The sequence below is a fragment of the Emys orbicularis genome, chromosome 1, assembly GCF_028017835.1.
Source record: "Emys orbicularis isolate rEmyOrb1 chromosome 1, rEmyOrb1.hap1, whole genome shotgun sequence".
Taxonomy (NCBI): domain Eukaryota; kingdom Metazoa; phylum Chordata; order Testudines; family Emydidae; genus Emys; species Emys orbicularis.
Window position 1 is genome coordinate 86,328,795 of NC_088683.1, and position 20,934 is coordinate 86,349,728.

Consider the following 20,934-nt stretch of genomic DNA (forward strand, 5'->3'; position numbering starts at 1 on the left):
AAGGGCCAATGCAGGAACATGGGTTTGGCTTCCCAAACCCCTAGATCGCCAGGGTCTATGGGGAAGGGCCCCCTAAATCTGGGGAAAGACTGTTTGTCCTTACTCCTGCTATGGTCCTTTCTTCTTCCATTCAGGAGCCAGGCTCCACAGAGGCACCCAGACTGTAAATTCCCTCTGATAATGCAATGGTCACTCCCACAATGAAGTCTTTTCTTACTGAATAGCATGTAGCTGGGGGGAGAGGCTAAAGTGTAAGTTTTTATTTCTGCCCATTACATTTTATATCTGAATATTTATCACTGTGCACTAATATACACACATTTTAATGTGCATTAAATTTGGGAAACCTAGTTCCAATGCAAACAAGGATTAATTTATTCCAGAGCACTTCTAAAGATTTTAGAAACAACTTCCACTATGTTAAACAATTACAATAATCTGCTTGGCATAGGAATACAGCTTATTAATTTTCTTTAGAACGTATATGTGAAATTTTAGATTTCCCCCCCCAAAAGTAGTAGTGTTCAAATGTGTGCATTCCTGGGAGAATCTGAAATGCAGGGGGTGGAGAGAAGAGAGGCATTTGAACAGATGCTCCTGTGATTGAGCCACTCTTTTGCGTACCATTGTAGTACTTTTACATAAAGGAATATGTTTTAGCTAATAGTATTAACTATTAAAGAAATAGATTATGTGCTTCACTTCTTCAGATGCAAGTGAGGTTCTTACCCACGAAAACTTATGCTCCCAATACTTCTGTTAGTCTTAAAGGTGCCACAGGGCCCTCTGTTGCTTTTTACAGATTCAGACTAACACAGCTACCCCTCTGATACTTGACATTATGTGCTTGTTCATGCTATAGCTTCATGTTCCAGGAAGTGGCTGTGGGCACATGAAATAGGAAAAAAAGAACCATTGCAGCACTACCAGAAAGATTTAAACTCTCATCGGGTCAGAGAAAAAGACTCAGTCCCTATAAGTTTCCTGATATCAAACCAGTGCTCTAGTTAAATGAAAAACAAATACAAGAAGGCAGAGAATTAAAAAAAATATATTAAACCTTGAATAAATAGATGTGATCAGGTTTAAGTAAACAAAGACACAATATATTAAATACAAATTGAGACTTCTCTAAAAGATATAAAAGGCAAATATTCATACTTCATCTATAATGCAGCATTTGATAAAAACCTTGATTGTTACTTAGCCATGTTCTCCCATAACTTTATTTTTTTATATTAAAAATACAAAAGGTACATTGTTATGGTCCTGTTTTTGTCCAAAATGTGATCTATTTTCCTCCTCCTTCATCTCTTTGCAGATCCTGTATCATGTGTTTTGAGATTTTTATTTATTTATTTTTTTTAAATTAAAGAAAAATGTGCTAGCAACACAGCACAATTTCACAGTAACAGAAAGGCTGAGTGGGTGGAGGGGCAGGGGAAAATCCCTGAACAAACAGTTATTCCAAGGGATTTTTCCCAACAAGTTTTTTTTCTAAATGGCTTAAAATGCAACCCAAAATTTGACAATTCTTTTTAAAGAATCATTTTTTGTGCAACTCGATCATTGCATATGCTTTGAGAAATGTCTTCCAGGTTACTGGTATATCGAAGTGTCGTCATTCTTTTTCCTTGAATTATGATGTTTGACTAAACTCATTGCGTTCCATCAAAAATACAAAACTATATAGATTATATTTCATCCTTTCTTCTAATGTGAGGCACATACAAATATGTTTTTGGCAAAGCACTCAAAAACCCTACACAAGGAAAACGTAGTGAAGTTAAGTGGTAATTAAAACTTGCAGGCTTTATTTGGAGTCCTCGATTTGTATATCATCCTCTTCAACTATCCTGCTTCTACCAGAGTCACTATCCACTCCCAGCCTAACTCGCTCTCCACGTGGCCCGAGCTCTTGCAGCTGTTTTCTCTGTGTGGTTTCTAGATCTTCTAGCCGCTTACGAAGTAGGGAGAGCTCCCTTTGATGCTGTTCCTCCTTGGAGTTAGGGGACACAGCAAAAAAAAATAAAAATAAAAATAAAAAATTACATTTTGTAACACTTGCAGAGACATTGTCCTCTTTACTTACTTGTTTTAAATAAAAGTGCTTTTAAAGTTACCTTATGTGAAAACAAGATTTTTTTTTTAAAGTCTTTATTCTATTTGCTTTCAAGCATTGCCCCTGACGTTCATGACATGAACATCAGTGGGGAATGTGCATGTGAATGACAGGCGCTCCCTAGGCAGTGCACTTCAGAGCCTAACAAATGGACACAGGTGGGGAGGCAGGAGCCAATACCAGGGCAACCTCTTAGTGGAAGAGCAAACTACATGGCCGGAGGGAGGCAGAGGGAGCTGCCTCTTCTCCCTCTGACACTTTGTCCTGTTTTTCACCAAACACCTCTTTGATCCTGGGGGCAGGGAAGTGCTACTGGAATCTCCCTTCTGTGGGTACATCTACACTGCAAAGAATAACCCATGGCACCAAGTCTCAGAGCCTGGGTCAACTGACTCGGGCTTGCAGGACTCACGCTTCAGAGTAAAAATAGCAGGGTAGACATTCAGGCTCAGCCTGGAGCCCAGGCTCTGAAACCCAGCAATGCGGGAGGGTCTCAAACCCAGGCTTCAGCCTGAGCCCAAATGTCTACACTGTATTTTTTAGCCCTGAGCCCAAGTCAACTGACCCAGGTACCACAGGTTTTTCTTTGCAGTGCGTAGACATACCCTCAGTTTGCTCCCATGCACAGATGAGGCTCTCATTTCTATGCCACTCTTCCAAATAACAAAGCCAGTGAATTGCTCGAGACTGGATTCACAGCTGGGGGTGTAAACATAAGAGAGGGGACAAACAACAGTCTGGAGCCTGGGGTGGGGCAAGTAGCAGATGATTTGTAAATTTGAGGAATGAGAAGGGAAGCAGTTGCTAGCAGGATGCAACAGAATTATAACTCTGCTTCTGGTGGTTTCATTTCCTGTTACAAATTTTGATTTTGTAGCCATTATAACTGCTCCAGAGCTGGGAGCAAAAAGTAAAACATTTCTCAATACAACACAAAAAGACTGCCCAGATAGCTCTAAATGTTACCCACAAACCACCACCACCACATGGCAATTGCATAACAAAAATGAAGCAAGGGATTCACATCTGAAGTGGGTCTAGTGAGATGTATTTTATATGATCAATTCTCTCTATATTAGGCCACAATATGACAGCATTCATTACTCCTCCCTTTATGCTTTTAAACAGTATGTCTGGTGACTAGCTTAAATAGCCTAAACTATTAATGCAGAAACTTTACTTTGGTAACCACTATTTATGTCCCAGGTTAGCAACTAACTCCATCCTTTGCTAAGGTATATGAAATAATAAATGTGGATCTGAGTAATATTTAATACATCATCACCTGCAGATGGGGAAAAGATATTTCAGGCGCAGGAACTAAGGTAGACGACATCCCACTGACTGGATTGAGCGATGGGATGTTAGGAACCAGAATTAAACTCCGGAATTCATTGTGTCTGCGCTGTAAATCCTTTAGTCTTTTCTGAAGGCGAGTGTATTCTTCATAGGGAACATTCTGTCTATGAAATAAGATGTTTGTATTGCTCAAAATGCTTAAGAGTACCATATCACAGAAACATGTCTCTCTCTAACACGTTGCTAAACACTCTCCCAATAAAGTGCTGCTTCAGGATGGAAGTGTATAGCCCATATAGAACAAGGAGAAGCACTTTATTTGTGTTTAAATGTTTGGGAAGTCCATTTTACACCTCAAATGATATAAACTACAGTCTCACAGACTAGAATTTACTCAACAGCAGGGAAATAAATTCAGATTTTAATGTAATATTCACAGTAGTGAGTAGCACTATAGTTAAGACTGCTTTTTAAAGTATTTAAATCAAAGATGAGTCAGACCCTCCATATGCTCTAAAGGCACTGGAAGAACCAGGAACAGTCGTATCTTTCCAAGAAGATTTTAGTCTGGTTCTCTTACATCCTTCTGGGTTATTTTTCCTTTTCTTTACTTCCGCTTACCTGCATGTCTGTGATACTGCTAGTCTCACACACTGTACCCTGCTATCTGTTTTAACCTTCTCTCAGCACTGTTCTTCCCAGTCTAACAACCCCCCTCCTCAAGAGATTCCTGGTACAGTCATACTATCTTTTTCTCCTCTTTCCCCAAATGTCCAAAATATGATTGCGATGGAACCTTCTGATGCGAGCCTCCTGCTGCCTTCTGCTCAGTCTGACTAGCATAAGAAAAATGAACATCACTGTGTGTACACCCTATTAGCTGTTAACTGACTAGCGCATTCAACTACAGGATGAAAGTCAGCCTCTCTTGGCAGTTTATTTGTAAATGTCACTGAGCAGGACAAGGAACATAATTTGGCTTCTTGGCCCACTGGCTTGATATAATCATCCTCTTGTTCCACTCAGGCAGTTGCTCCCTACTCTACACATCAAGAAGAAAGTACATAGCTAATGGTGTATCTCCTCTCTGTGAAGTGTAGTACAGGGCATAGCTGCAGCTCAGTGAAATTTACAAGGAAAGCAGAGCTTAATTTGTGCTGGGGCTCAACCGCTGCTCTTCTTTTCATGCTGAGGTGCAGTCCCGGCACTTCTGTCAGTGGTGCACGAGATCATGCTGTGCGAGGGATGCCATCGTTACTGCTTGAGCCCCGGCACCTTTTTTTCACAAATTCAGCACTGATGGAAAGATGGGAGATCAGTGTTTCATTTCCAACCCTGATTGGATGGACGTGTCAGGCAGTTGATACCCAAGGATTTGTTTAAGTGAAAGCCAGATCAGCTGTTTGTCCTTGTGGGAAGGATCTACAACAAACCTTTATCAGAATTCATTACACTTTTAAAAACATAACTTGGATGTCTACAAACCAAATTAAGGCAACCATATTTCCTGTTGGACAGCACAGTTGCAATTTAGTTTGCCCTTAAAGTCACCTTAGAAAACTTATTTCTAGCCTGTTGTACGGTGCACCTGCTATTTTAGGCTGAGCTTAAGCTTCTTCACTTTCATGTGCAGTAAATCCATTCAAAAGGAAAATATATCACATTTAAACCACTGTACTTTAAATATATTTGGAATACTGGAAAATGTAATTGTCTTGTAGTATTAATTCAACTTTTCATTGACATTCTAACAATCTACTACAGCCAGGTTTTAAACTGCTAAAGCCACAACAAGGAAATAACTTATTTGCATGGGGGTGTTTAACAAGAAGATTTTGTATGTTAATTCTGAAGAGTATGGTGGCTTCCTAGTACAAAAATAGCTCCAACAGCCCTGATCCTGCAACAGCACACTGACTTCAATGGGTCTCCATGCAGGAGCAGGTCTTCCCACAAGAATGCAGTTGGATTGGGCCCCAGTGACTAACCTGTAAGTTACACACATCTGAAATATTTTGTAATGGTAAATCAAATCATTTAGGAGATTCATTTACAGAATTATTACATTAATCAATCTAGAAGCAAAATACCTCAAAACAACTTGTTTACAATTCTAAGGACCAATTCAAACAAAATCTAATATTTTATTACCTATTTAACACCTGGTTTTCAGTTTCTAGTTCTTCTCTCTTTGCTTCCAAGAGTTCAATTTTCTCCTGCAGCCTTTTTTGTTTATTGTCATTGAGAGCCTTTCTCTGTCAAACACACACATTTTGAACACTTAGAAGTTGTGTCAACTGTTTTGATCATTTTGATCAAGTTACATCTACTTTGCACCTGCAATTTCAGTTACAAGATTACATAATTTTTAGCATTTCCTTATGAAGAGATATAATTTTGTTGAAAATGGTGGAAAGAAAACGGAAGCATACATTTGCTTTCCATCCTTTATTTGATTTAGGAAAGTAATGTACCAAAAAAGAGGCTTGGAATCCCCAAATGCCCGGTGTTGAAGGAAACATGCGGTAAAGGAAGGTAAAGCCAGCAACACACAAAGTATCCAGTTGTATGGGTAGGTTATAGACAATTTAAACCACCTGTTGGGAAATTGAAACAGCTACTAAGTCTTGTAAGACAATGACAAATTGATAGGCAAATTAGATAAGCTCACCATGTACTGATTGTTTAGAAATATAAATAATACCTTAGAAACTGTAGATTTTATTTTCTCTCTGACATCACTTGCTGATGGCGACATCAATGTTAAACAACTAACATCCGTTTTCTGTTTTATAAAATAGATGCAGGCATCCTGTACTATGTATTTATGGTGCTTAAAATTACTAACTAATCCTGAGCTTTATTAAGGTCTAAAACATATGGACTTGGAAAAATTAATAACTAATTTCTCCTTTTGTGCTAGCTGTTCCATAACATGCAATTTTAGGGGGAAACAAAAATATAAAATTCAATATTTCCATTAACAGTATTACCAGCCCCTGGGTGTGTAACAGATAGTTGCTTGGGGAGGAACAATGTACCAAATAGATGTTACTAAAAAGGGAAATGTCATCCTACTGGTATCTAACACAGCATCCTACTGGTTAATTCTTGGTCCATCTCCAAGGTCACCAAAAAAATTTAATTGAACAACATGGCTGGCTCCTATAAAGCATATTACAACTACTGTAATCTCAAATACATGAATTTATGCCTATCTTAAAACACCTGATATATTTTGCTATTATATATATATATATAAAATTACAAAATAATAAAATGGGTGAACTAAAGTGCCTCGTATTAAATGAGGATATTGATATAATAGGCATCACAGAAACTTGGTGGAATGAGGATAATCAATGGGACACAGTAATACCAGGGTAAAAATATATCGGAAGGACAGAACAGGTTGTGCTGGTAGGGGAGTGGCATTATATGTGAAATCAAACAAAGTAAAAATCTTAAATGAACCAAACTGTACCATAGAATCTCTATGGATAGAAATTCCATGCTCATATATAAGAATATAGCGGTAGGGATATATTACCGACCACCTGACCAGGATGGTGATAGTGACTGTGAAATGCTCAGGGAGATTAGAGAGGCTATTAAACTAAAAAACTCAATAATAATAATGCGGGATTTCAATTATCCCCATATTGACCGGGTACATGTCACCTCAGGACGGGATGCAGAGATAAAAGTTTCTTGACACCTTAAATTAATCCTTCTTAGAGCAGCTGGTCCTGGAACCCAACAGAGGAGAGGCAATTCTTGATTTAGTCCTAAGTGGAGCACAGAATCTGGTCCAAGAGATGAATATAGCTGGACCGCTTGGTAATAGTGACCATAATATAATTAAATTTAATATCCCTGTGGCAGGAAAAACACCACAGCGACCCAAGGGACTGTAGCATTTAATTTCAGAAAGGGGAACTACACAAAAATGAGGAGGTTAGTTAAACAGAAATTAAAGGGTACAGCGCCAAAAGTGAAATCTCTGCAAGCTGCGTGGAAACTTTTTAAAGACAACATAATAGAGGCTCAACTTAAATCTATACCCAAAAAACATTGTAAGAGAACCAAAAAAGAGCCACCGTGGTTAAACAACAAAGTAAAAGAAGCAGTGAGAGGCAAAAAGGCATCCTTTAAAAAGTGGAAGTTAAATCCTAGTGAGGAAAATAGAAAGAAGCATAAACACTGGCAAATGAAGTGTAAAAATACAATTAGGAAGGCCAAAAAAGAATTTGAGGAACAGTTAGCCAAAGAATCAAAAAGTAATAGCAATTTTTTTTTAAAGTACATCAGAAGCAGGAAGCCTGCTAAACAACCAGTAGGGCCACTGGACGATCGAAGTTCAAAGGAGCACTCAAGGATGACAAGGCCATTGCAGAGAAACTAAATGAATTCTTCAGTCTTCACGGCTGAGTATGTGAGGGAGATTCCCAAACCTGAACCATTCTTTTTAGGTGACAGATCTGAGGAACTGTCCCAGATTGAGGTATCACTAGAGGTGGTTTTGGAACAAATTGATAAATTAAACAGCAATAAGTCACCAGGACCAGATGGTATTCACCCAAGAGTTCTGAAGGAACTTAAATGTGAAATTGCAGAACTACTAACTCTAATCTGTAATCTATTATTTAAATCAGCTTCTATACCAGATGACTGTAGGATAGCTAATGTGACACCAATTTTTAAAAAGGGCTCCAGAGGTGATCCCGGCAATTACTGGCCTGTAAGCCTGACTTCAGTACCGGGCAAACGGGTTGAAACAATAATAAAGAACAATATTGTCAGATATATAGATGAACATAATTTGTTGAGGAAGGGTCAGCATGGTTTTAGTAAAGGGAAATCATGCCTCACCAATCTACTAGAATTCTTTGAGGGGATCAACAAGCATGTGGACCAAGGGGATCCAGTGGATATAGTGTACTTAGATCTTCAGAAAGCCTTTGACAAGGTCCCTCACCAAAGGCTCTTACGCAAAGAAAGCTGCCACGGGATAAGAGGGAAGGTGCTCTCATGGACTGGTAACTGGTTAAAAGATAGGAAACAAAGGGTAGGTATAAATGATCAGTTTTCAGAATGGAGAGAGGTAAATAGTGGTGTCCCCCAGGGGTCTGTTCTGGGACCAGTCCTATTCAACATATTCATAAATGATCTGGAAAAAGGGGTAAACAGTAAGGTGACAAGTAATTTTGTATCTGCAAATTTTAAGACCCAGGCAGACTCCAAAGAGCTACAAAAGCTCTTAAAACTGGGTGACTGGGCAACAAAATGGCAGATGAAATTCAATGTTGATAAATGCAAAGTAATGCACATTGGAAAGCATAATCCCAACTATACATATAAAATGATGGGGTCTAAATTAGTTGTTACCACTCAAGAAAGAGATCTTGGAGTCATCAATGATCTGGAGGATGGCGTGGATTGCACTCTCAGCAAGTTTGCAGATGACACTACACTGGGAGGAGAGGTAGATACACTGGAGGGTAGGGATAACAGAGGGACCTAGACAAATTAGAGGTTTGGGCCAAAAGAAATCTGATGAGGTTCAACAAGGACAAGTGCAGAGTCCTGCACTTAGGACGGAAGAATCCCATACACTGCTACAGACTAGGGACCGAGTGGCTAGGCAGCAGTTCTGCAGAAAAGGACCTAGGGGTTACAGTGGACAAGAAGCTATATAAGTCAACAGTGCGCCCTTGTTGCCAAGAAGGCTAACAGCATAGAGGGACGTGATCGTTCTCCTCTATTTGGCATTGGTGAGGCCTCATCTGGAGTAGTGTGTCCAGGTTTGGGCCCCACACTACAAGAAGGATGTGGAAAAATTGAAACGAGTCCAGCGGAGGGCAAAAAAAAATGATTAGGGGGCTGGAGCACATGATTTATGAGGAGAGGCTGAGGGAACTGGGATTATTTAGTCTGCAGAAGAGAAGAATGAGGGGGGATTTGATAGCTGCTTTCAACTACCTGAAAGGGGGTTCCAAAGAGACTGGATCTAGATTGTTCTCAGGGATAGCAGATGACAGAACAAGGAGTAATGGTCTCAAGTTGCAGTGGGGAAGGTTTAGGTTGGATATTAGAAAAACTTTTTCACTAGGAGGGTGGTGAAGCACTGGAATGGGTTACCTAGGGAGGTGGTGGAATCTCCTTCCTTAGAGGTTTTTAAGGTCAGGCTTGACAAAGCCCTGGCTGGGATGATTTAGTTGGGGATTGGTCCTGCTTTGAGCAGGGGGTTGGACTAGATGACCTCCTGAGGTCCCTTCCAACCCTGTGATTCTATGATTGTGGATAGTTCTCTGAAAACATCCACTCAATGTGCAGTGGCAGTCAAAAAAGCAAACACAATGCTGGGAATAATTCAGAAAGGGATAGATAATACCATGTTGCCTCTATATAAATCCACGGTACGCCCACATCTTGAATACTGTGTGCAGATGTGGTCGCCCCATCTCAAAAAGATATATTGGAATTGGAAAAGATTCAGAAAAGGACAACAAAAATTATTAGGGGTATGGAACAGCTTCCGTATGAGGAAATACCTGGACTTTTCAGCTTGGAAAAGAGACGGCTAAGGGGAGATATGATTGAGGTCTATAAAATCATGACTGGTGTAGAGAAAATAGATAAGTGTTGTTTACTACTTCTCATAACACAAGAGCTAGGGGTCACCAAATGAAATTAGTAGGCAACAGGTTTAAAACAAATAAAAGGAAGTATTTCTTCACATAACGCACAGTCAACCTGTGGAACTCCTTGCCAGAGGATGTTGTGAAGGACAAGACCATAACAGGGTTCAAAAAAGAACTAGATAAATTCATGGAGGATAGATCCATCAATGGTTATTAGCCAGGATGGGCAGGAATGGTGTCCCTAGCCTCTGTTTGCCAGAAGCTGGGAATGAGCGACAGGGGATGGATCACTTGATGATTACCTGTTCTTCTCATTCTCTCTGGGGAACCTGGCATTGGCACTGGCCACTGTCGGAAGACAGGATACTGGGCTAGATGGACCTTTGGTCTGACCCAATAGGACCATTCTAATGTACATAGATGCTGCCATTAAAATGTCAATATAAAAAAATAATGCTGCACGCCCAAATTGAAAGCTGAGCTTTCTCCCTCTTCATAAGCACTGAAGTAAATAAGAGTCAACATGCCTTTTTTTGAGCAACAGCAGCCCGGTGTAGTTTCTCTTTCACCTGGTCATACTTCTCTTCTCTTTCTGTGATGCGCTGAATAAATTTATGCTTTTCTTCCAACCACTCTACACGTCTGTCTTCTAACATCCTAGGAGAACAACATTGTAAAGAGTGGTGGTGTAAACAAAACGCTGGATTAATTCTTTTTAATAAATGTCAGCATCTAGGATCCCTGACATATACACTTTATTTCACCCACTCTTTCCTTCTTGAACCATATGTTTGAAGTATCTAACTTAAATTTGAACTGTTCTCGAAGTTCTGCAAATTTGGACTTCTGAATTCATAACTTCATTATTGGCTTAATTCCAATAAAATGGCTAACTTTGTAAACTGATTCCAATAAAACAGATGGCTGTACAGGCTTTTTCTTTGGATTAGCCTTTTGATAGTCCATAAATTATGTGCACAGGACAAATTTCTGCCTTTACCTGTGGGAGCCACATTAGAATGAAGTGGAGAGTGGCTGGAGCAATGCCAAACCCTTTTCAAATATAGAAACAAGCCATTTTTGCCTTTATCCACTGCAAAAATTGCTACAACAGAAGCCATAGGGGAAATCCTGGCCCCACTGAAGTCAATGGCAGTTTTGCCAGTGACTTCAATGGGACCAGAATTTAATCCCACACATATTTCTTATTTCAACAAGGGTCAATTGTAACTGGTAAGTGAAAAGAAAATGGACACGTATCCATATTGTTAAAGTTATCACAAGACAGAAATCCATTTTTACATCCGGAAGTTGAAACTAAAAGCACACTCTAAGAATTCTCATTTTTCTCATGATATGGTTAAGATCTGGACAAAGAGGGGCTTTATTATATTATCGGTAAGTCATAGCAGTGGTGAGAAATACTATTAAAGAACTACATGCAAGCTTGAAAAAAAAAAAAGAATTAAACAGACAAAAATGTAAATCATACTTCTCTGCTTCTAGCTGAGCTTTTTCTGCTTGACTTCTTGCATTTCGACATTCTTGTTTTAATCTCTCCACCATTTCCTTCAGCTTTTGATTAGAGTCGAGCAAGTCATTTTCAGACTGAGAAAGTGAGGCCACTTGGAGTTGCATATCATGAATTTGCTACCAAAGAAAAATATGTTTTTATTTGAGGGGAAAATATGAACAAGTGACAAGTAATTTGGGATAACGGGAGGGAGGAGGAGGCAGTTGCCAGGATGTCTGGCCATTTGTCCCATTATGTCTTTGTAGTATGTACGTCTTTTTTGTCCGCTCTCTGGAACTTTTACAATATGTTTTCTGTAGATAAGGCAGGAGGTTTCCTCTGAGGTTACAAGGCGGGAGAGATAGCATAAGGCAAAAGTCATTACTCTTTAGTATCCCTTGCTAGAGCTCTTGCAGAAATTACAGAGCCCAGCAGTGAGACATTGACACTCATAAAATATTGAAGCATCACAGACAAATTTAACAGAATAAGTAACTCAATTATCCAAACTACAAAGGGCCAGGATTGTGGCCCAACCTTACATGACTGTGAAGGGGAGTACAACCTCTGCACTCCCCTGCATAGCCTCCCTGCATGTCAGCTGCAAGCGCAAAAGAACATATGAACAGTTTTCTTTAATGTGAACACACATTTTCCCAGACAATTAACTCAAAAATCACTAAATGGATTTTCCTCAAACTCTAAAAAACAAAAAGCAGACTCATCTCTGGACTGTAAACAAGTATGAGAACTTTCAGTACAAAGAGAATTTTTTTCTGGGGAAAAGTTACATGTGCCTGAAGACAAGAGCACATAATATATGCGCCTCTTCACCCATAACTACAATGCTATTATGAAATTTTACAAGAGTGTGACGGTGTACCCCATAAGGCTTTATGGGGAGGGGGTGCTTATGAATGTATGTATGACATAACTGGAATATGTTTTGTGCTGCCTGTGCCAGGTAACATATCTCCGTAAAGGTTATGGTCTACTATATCTATTCATCCTATTTGTACATATATACATCATTTTCTACTTGAGGTTAAGAATATGGGCTGTATGCTTGCTTGGTTTCTAAGTAAGCTTTGGGAGGCATTTGGTCAGCTTCTTTAGGAAGGAATTCGCCAGGTTAAGTACCTGATCAGGAAACACTTGGGGAACAATGCATCTTGGAATGCTCCAATCCACATAAGAAGTCTTCCTGGAGACATGCAAGATACCACGTGGACAATGGCTTCAGCCTGTAAAGACTGAGTCATGCAGGGACATGTGACTTGCCCAGGTGACTCCAAAACTCCATCTTGGAGCTGGACTTTGCATAGGAGGGAGGTCTCCACCCACAAGAGAAAGTCTATTTAACCCCGGGGGAGGCCCCTCCATTTTGTCTTCAGCTGGCTAAAGAAGGAGCCTCTCCACCCCCCCAGGATACTTGAAAGAAACAAACAAAAGACAGAGACTACAGGGGTTGTGAGAGACTGCTGGACCCAGGCTAAAGGGAGATTAGCCTGTAAAAGGGAGATTAGCATTCTGGAACTGGTGAGGAACTTATCTGTATTTAGTTTGATTAGGCATAGATTTGCGCATTTTATTTTATTTTGCTTGTGACTTACTTTGTTCTGTCTGTTACTACTTTGAACCACTTAAATCCTACTGTCTGTATTTAATAAAATCACCTTTTATTTAGTAATCTACTCAGAGTATGTATTAATACCTGGGGGAGCAAACAACTGTGCATATCTCTCTATCAGTGTTATAGAGGGCGAGCAATTTATGAGTTTGCCCTGCATAAGCTTTATGCAGGGTAAAACGGATTTATCTGGGTTTAGACCCCATCGGGAGTTGGGCATCTGAGTGCTAAAGACAAGCACACTCCTGTGAGCTGTTTTTGGGTAAACTTGCAGCTTTGGGACAAGTGATTCAGACCCTTGGTCTGTGTTGGAGCCAGACAGGAGTGTCTGACTCAGCAAGACAGGGTGCTGGAGTCCTGAGCTGGCAGGGAAAACAGGAGCAGGGGTAGTCTCTGCACATTAGGTGGCAGCTCCCAAGGAGGTTTCTGTGATCCAACCCGTCACAGCTATTATGAAATTTTACAAGAGCAGAGTAAGTTGCAGGAGTTTTGGAGTATTAGACAACACTTAAATCTGGTAACTAATTGGAGCTCAGGTAAGTGCCAGAATTCTAAATTTAACTCTGTTTCATAGCGGCAACTGTGAAAAATATTATGTATTGTCTTTTGAGTTAGAAGATCCCTGGGTAACCAAACTTGAGCTTTATTTCCCCTCCATACTTATCTGGAAGAGAGCATTTGCCAACAGGGCACAGCACTCACTCACTCATGAAGTTAATGGGTGGGATTTTCAGGAGTGTTAAGTGTTGGTCTGACTGCTCCCATTGAAGTAAATAAGAATTTTACCTGATTTCAACAGGAACAGTTTGGCCAACACTTGAACATTTTTGATAATTCCACCCAAACTGTCTTTGGTATGAGAGGTGGGCTTTTTTAAGACACTTACTAATATCCTCACTCTTAACTGGTCTTTTCCACTGTAGACATCTACCTATTTTCCCTATCAGCTGAAACTGTGATTGGTAAATTCACTCTGGCTAAATAAGTAGCCAGCTTTTTCAAAGACATAGCTCCATAACTGGATTCTAGGGAAGCATGAAATATGTACTGCAGTCTCCTTTCCTTTAAGGATCTGTTAGGTTCATTAGTTACACAGGAGACAACATGGCCGCCCCCCCCCCCCCCCCCAGCGCGGCAGGGGAGGGTGCCGAGCCCGGCCGCGGGCCCGCAATCCCCGACCGGCCGGAGCGCCGGGGGGGAGGGCGGCGAGCCCGGCCGGGGCTCTCCGCTCTCCCCGGCGGCCAGAGCGCCGGGGGGGAGGGCGGCGAGCCCGCTGCGGCTCCGCTCTCCGACCGGAGCGCCCCGCCGCGCCGCCCCCCTCCAGGCGCCGCCCCAAGCACATGCTTGGTGGGCTGGTGCCTGGAGCCGGCCCTGACTGTTACCAATTCATGGTGCAGTTTTGGCAAGCCACTTCACCTGAGTTTAAACACTTGAAGTACCTTGGGTGAAAGGTGCAATGTAAATACAAAGTATTGCTGAGAAACAGTTTATAAGTGTATGGAACCTGGATCTCCAGTTAACAGTATTTATTAGACCAAAGGACCAGCAACATTCTGAATTCTGAAATCCTTAGAATACATAAAGAGAAATAAGTAGCTGAAGCAAAAGATTGTGATAAATCCATTTATAAGGGCTCAGAAAAGACCGTCCCTCTATCTATTTTTGCCCTTTGAGTTTTAAAGGGCATTGAAAAAAAGAAGTTTCACTATGAACATAAGAGTTCTTTGATTTAAATGAATAAAGGGATGAAGACCATTCACAGTAAAATATCACAGTATGATACAAACTCTTACCTGTTTAAGATCAGCATTTTCACTTTTCTCTTTTTCTAACTCCTCAGACTGAATAATTTGCTGTTGAAGTTTTAACCTAAAATTTAATATAGGTATCAATATTTTTGTCTAATTAAAATGTAACTATTCTAAAACATAACTATTCAGCTTGGTAGTAGTTAAACAGATAAGTCTGTTTAACCATTTGAAAGGCTGATACTCAACAATACACTCTTGCGTCAATTATAAAATAAGAAGTCATGTTTCTACTGTATGATTAGACTGCACTAATGTCATAGATTCCAATGATTTGCCTGATTTTATATATCCTTGATTTGACACTGGGGTTTATACATGTGGGTATGTGGATGTGATAGTTGTAGAACTCCACCGAGAACTTTGACAACTGTTAAGTTAAAGCTTGTATAGAACAAGGTGCTTACAGAGTAGGAGCAATCAAATTAGACCTCTTGATTTGCCACATGTTCACAAAAGCTCAATTCTAGGGAAAGAGTGGTTTCTGGTGCTGTAGGCCTGAACCAGCAACCACCAAGAGATCAGTTTTTAACATTTAACTAATTGAAAATGACTTTAAACAGCATTTATTGGGGGGGAAAAGATATTCTGCATAAAATTCTGTAACCCATGACTCCTCTGAGCTTTGTTTTTTAAATTACAAATTCTTTGTTTTCCTTTTTATATGAAGAAGCTACAATTTTTTTATTTTTATTTTAAAACACTTTGTATATTTTAAACAAGGTTTTTAAAAAAAACCACATACATTACCTAACATTCTGAAGCTCCCTTCTGCTAGACTCTTCTGCCAGCTGCATAACACACAATTTCTCTTCATACTCATCCTTTTCAGATTGCCTCCAAGCATCTTGTTCCACTTTCATTTTCTCTAACTCAGCTAATCTGTTCTCAAGTTCTAACCTGAAACAATGTTCAATATTTACACAAGAACTATTACAAGGACAAAGTGACAGCAAAAATGTTCAGTTGAATACAACATTAAACAAGTTATGCTGTCCCCTACCCTTTTTAAAAACAGAGCAGTAAACAAGTGAACATACTTTTCTTCCTGTAATGCTGCAAGTTTTTGAAAGCCTTCTTCTTTGGCAGCTTGTACTTTACGAATGAGCTCACGATCCTTTTCTACTAAAAGCACTTTGTGGCGTTCAACTGCTGCCTTGAGAATTTCATTGTCTGAATGCAATCCTGTTTTATACAATATATACATCAGCATGATGAAATATTTAAAGTATTAAAATCATTTTACAAACACGGATAAAATGGAACTGTGAATCCACTTTTCACTCACCCATAATATTCAAGCATTTTAATGAGATAAAATGCGCAAGACTTTTACTACTGTTAAATAAAAATACTTTAAAATAGAAAACACATTTAGAGACTAATTCTTATGTAATTATGACTAAATATTTTTCTAAAAATACTAAAATAAGCAGCACAGACTTGGATTAAGAACTGAGTCTGCAATTTAGATTTAGTAAACAGCCATATTAGCTAAACAAATGCCCCTGGATAAAACATTCCATTGTGGATATGGAAGGGTTAAGTGAACAAATGCATTATACTTAGAGAGTACAAGCTGAAGTTGATGGGAAACTAATAATAAATCACTAATGGAACTGTAATGATCTAGTCAGAGCATATCCCCTGTTTTAATTCACTAAAACAAAATGGAGTGGAATTGGGAAGAATACGGACTATATTGAAAACCTAAAACTCTAATGTACCAGAGACCAGTAATAATGGAAAACAGATTTGTGGAAACATCAACAGTAGTGGAAAAGTTACTGCCCCATGTGATTCTGAATGATTAAATAATATGGCTGTAAGAAGAAGAGTGAAATGAGAAAACTAATGTGATATTCAGGGCCCATGTACTCAATGGCAAGATGGACCTGACCCTTGATTTATTAGGCAATCCAGTAAGAAACTGAAAATTCTGCAACAGCTTCAGGTAAGTTTAAAAGTGAAGGGGTTTGTGGAATGAAATATCAAAATAAATAATGAAGTAAGTATGTTATTTATTTTAATATTAAATTAACTGTTTTTACTTTGTTCTGACATTTTCAGTTTTCAATAGACTACACATTTTTGTATTGACAGCAAATAACTATATTTCTAGAACTTTGGGGAGGAAGCTAGAGGTTTTGACAGCTTCTTTTTTTCATCCAGGAAAATGAGGGCTATATTTTGGGATTGTTGGATAAAGTGAATGTCTGCTAAAATGATCAGCTGTGAAACAGTTAACTGTCTTGATATTTAAATTGCCCCCAGGAAGCTTTGGCATTCACACCCCTATAAGCTGTTATTTCAGACTGTCAACCTATTCAGGCAGATAACAAATGCACTGATTACATTCCAACTGTTTTTGGAAGATTTTCTTCAAAACCATGAAGGCTAGAAACAATCGTTTTTCTTCAAATGAAAGCCTAGCTCCTTGAGTCTAACTCTGTGGCAAATTTCATAGAATCATGGAATACAGGAGGTCCCATTGGCAGTCTTCTGTAGACATTAAAACCTTAGTTCAAGCACTAATTATAACAGAGAGAAAAAGAAACTGACTATACAATTGGCAATATTCAATAAAATTGACAAGGCAAATTATCTAAATATGTGAATTAGCACAGATTATGCTAAAATGTGTCCCAGTTTATGTAAATTAATGAACCTAGGAGTCATGCATACACAGCTTCGACACCTTCTACACCTGGATTAGGGGATACGGCAATGTTTTTAGACAGCAAATTCATTTTCAGATTATCTATTGTAGTGCAGATAGTCAGTGTGTTTCTTCTGAGGTTAATTTTTATTGTAGTGTGATAGGAGCTGCAGGTTACAACAGAAACCATTAGAAACTAATTGCACATTACCATCCATTTCACTTTGAATCTTGTTTCTCTCTCTTTCTACCTCACTCTTGGCTCTTGCTGCCTCCAGTCTGACATTAGTTACTTCTAATTTGTGTGAATGCTTAAGTTCATCTACCTGTTAATTAGAAAATAAAACCAAATCACTAATAATATACCCTAGCAATTATTTTGATCCAAGCTTTTCAAATGGCATCTTCCTTACAAGAAAATATTTTAAACAATGGCAATCCATGCTTATTCTAGAAGATACACTTTGTGAAATAAATTCTTTTCATCCACTGTTTTTCATATAGCCACTTCAGAGTAACCAAGCGTCCAGGTTAAGGATGCTATATATCCCATATCCACATAGCAACAATAAGGCTATTAATACACTGTGACTCCCCAAATTATACTCCATTGCCACTTTCTTTCCATAAATCCTTCAAATTGAAGACACTGGAAATTCTTGGATAAATTACAAGTAACTGTTAATATGAGTTACTGCACACGCTTAATTCTGCACTATACGTCTCCATAGGAAAGATGTACTCAGAGCAGACACTCAACCAGTTACCAAGGTATCATATACTAGAGTTTTAATACGTCATGTTGAACCAGCCAGCTATAAGCACCAGACTGGAAAGCTTCCTTTTTAGAAAAAGCTTGTGCTCTTTTATTTATTGTGATTTTCCACACCCAATGAGACAGATTGTATTTCTAAACAAAATGTGGTATCTTGATATTTTCAAGCGTACACCTCCTACAAGCAGTTGTCCCAAAATTGTGCAGCTTGTGCTGAAAAGGCTGCTCACTTGAAGTGCCTCATTAAGACATTGGTCCAGTATAATAGACCTTGATGCTTTCTCCATTTTACGTCAATCTGCCAGCACTCTAGCTTTCATGTTTTTCCATCCTGGCTTAAACCTCCTCAACTTCTAGCCAAAATGAAGCTACAGAGATTCTAACAATATGAAGTGATACAAAAATACAGGAAAAATAACAAATAATAATAATTCCACTGAAAAAGTCCCTATTCAGTTCAGTCTGACAGCAACTTACAGCATCTAGAAATCATAGCTTGCTATACAACTTTCTTAAAAATCCAATTGTTCATAGTTTTAAAATAATTTGAAACCAGATGCATCTTTTCTGAAACTGTAATGCATAAAAACTGCCTCATAAAAACAGTAGTTTTAAATAGGACATCAAATCACTAAAGGCAATTACTTCCTACATGAATCTTTCTATAGTTTAGGCTCTTACTGCACAGTAATTACATGGTCAGTGAGAATTAAATATCTAGAGGAAAAGCACTTATAATGAAAATCCATTTGCAATGACAAATGTAATTACAATCTGCTAGCACTTACAAGTTGTAAATGGTTAAGAATGACACAGTAGCTTATTAAGTAACTACATTGTGGATTTGGATGCTTAAATATGAAGTTGAGAACATCTTAGGGCAATTCAGCAAATACTTAAGGAGCTTTCTGAGGCGCAAACCCAAGGAGGATACATAAATCACTTGTGCACTCAAAGGACCTGTGTTCTGAAATAAGCTTGTCTGGATGCACAGTGGGAGGGGAGCACAGCGCTGGAGGGACTTACTGCACACATTCTTGGAGCAGACCTGCTTAGGTGGAAGTTTCTACCCTCCAAAAACAGTACTATCTAGTCAAATTCCTCAGCACTCCTGCGGTCTTACAGAGAACAAAAATTAACACAACCCCAAGGCTCCATACCCCTTGTACAGCTTCTGATGGGGAGCAAACGAGACACAAAAGGGATGGAAGGGCCAGGCTACTGTTTTAACTCATTTTTTCCTCTTTTTATTTTTTTATTTTTATTTTTTAATGTTACCTGGCGCTCACTTTCCAGGACATGGGCTTTCTTCTTATTTGTTCATACAATGCCTACCTTGATGGAGCCCTGATCCCCAGATGCTACTATAATATAAATAATTAGATAGATCAAATAATTAGATAAATAAGAACTAGGTGTGGCAAGTTACATGAGTTGGCATGTGGGTTGTTTGGTGTTTTGTCCTTGTCCTACAGAAGGTTAGAATCATACTGCCTGGGAAAATGTAATTCAGGGCTGAGGTTGTCTTTTTGGTTGATTTGTATTGTGAGTACTGGGTGTGCTTAAGCTCATCTTGAACAAGTTCTGGGATTATTAAATTTGGACTGTGATTTGTTCCATCTTTCACATTTCTTGTGTTAGTTAGCTTTTTGAGCCATATTATGGTGATAACAACAGCTGTTAAATAATGTAATATTTTGAATAGATGTGTTTATTATTTTGGGGGGTATGTTCCAAAAGGCAATAGATAAGTGTTTCAGTTTTTGTTTGTTGATTTAAAAAAACAAAAACAAAACTGTGTTGAAGGTATTCTTCATGGTATTGTACACCTTTACCCCGATATAACGCGACCCAATATAACATGGGTTCGCATATAGCGCGGTAACCCCAGGGCTCCGGCAGCGGGGCTCGGCCAGTGATTTAAAGGTCCCGGGCTCCACGCAGCGGCCAGAGCCCGGGGCTCTTTAAATCACCGCTAGAGCCCTGCCGCTGCTACCCTGGGGCTGCGGCAGCGGGGCTCGGCCGGCAATTTAAAGGGCCCGGGGCTCTGGCTGCTGCGGGGAGCCCCGGGCCCTATAAATCACTGCTGGAGCCCTGCCACCACTACCCCGGAGCTGCGGCAGTGGGGCTCGGCCAGTGATTTAAAGGGCCCGGGGCTCCGGCTGCTGCGGGGAGCCCCGGGCCCTTTAAAGCACCGCTGGAGCCCTGCTGCCGCTACCCCAAGGCTGCCGCAGTGGGACTCGGGCAGCAATTTAAAGGGCCAGGGCTCCCCACAGCGGCCGGAGCCCGGAGCTCTTTAAATCATCGCTGGAGCCCTGCCGCCGCTACCCCGATATAACGGGGTTTCACCTATAACGCGGTAGGGATTTTTGGCTCCCGAGGACCGCGTTATATAGGGGTAGAGGTGTATGTGTGTGATCAGAAGTTGCGGATCTGTGGGCAATCTCAGAAATGGTGTGGGCAGTCTAACCACAATCTCTCCAG

At 39.7% G+C, this 20,934-nt stretch overlaps 1 protein-coding gene across 1 annotated transcript in view; it reads right to left on the reverse strand.

Annotated features, from left to right (window-relative positions):
- Positions 1-1,036: 1,036 nt before the first annotated feature.
- CEP83 (centrosomal protein 83) overlaps positions 1,037-20,934 on the reverse strand; it is a 38,797-nt gene continuing 18,899 nt past the window's right edge. The window contains exons 8-16 of the mRNA XM_065406005.1: positions 17,887-17,997; positions 16,057-16,201; positions 15,767-15,916; positions 15,002-15,077; positions 11,558-11,715; positions 10,593-10,722; positions 5,573-5,676; positions 3,408-3,585; positions 1,037-1,999 (exon numbers count right to left, since the gene is read on the reverse strand). Of these exons, the coding sequence (XP_065262077.1) occupies positions 1,814-1,999; positions 3,408-3,585; positions 5,573-5,676; positions 10,593-10,722; positions 11,558-11,715; positions 15,002-15,077; positions 15,767-15,916; positions 16,057-16,201; positions 17,887-17,997 (1,238 nt within the window). The 3' untranslated portion in view covers positions 1,037-1,813. The remainder of the gene's footprint in view (positions 2,000-3,407; positions 3,586-5,572; positions 5,677-10,592; positions 10,723-11,557; positions 11,716-15,001; positions 15,078-15,766; positions 15,917-16,056; positions 16,202-17,886; positions 17,998-20,934) is intronic.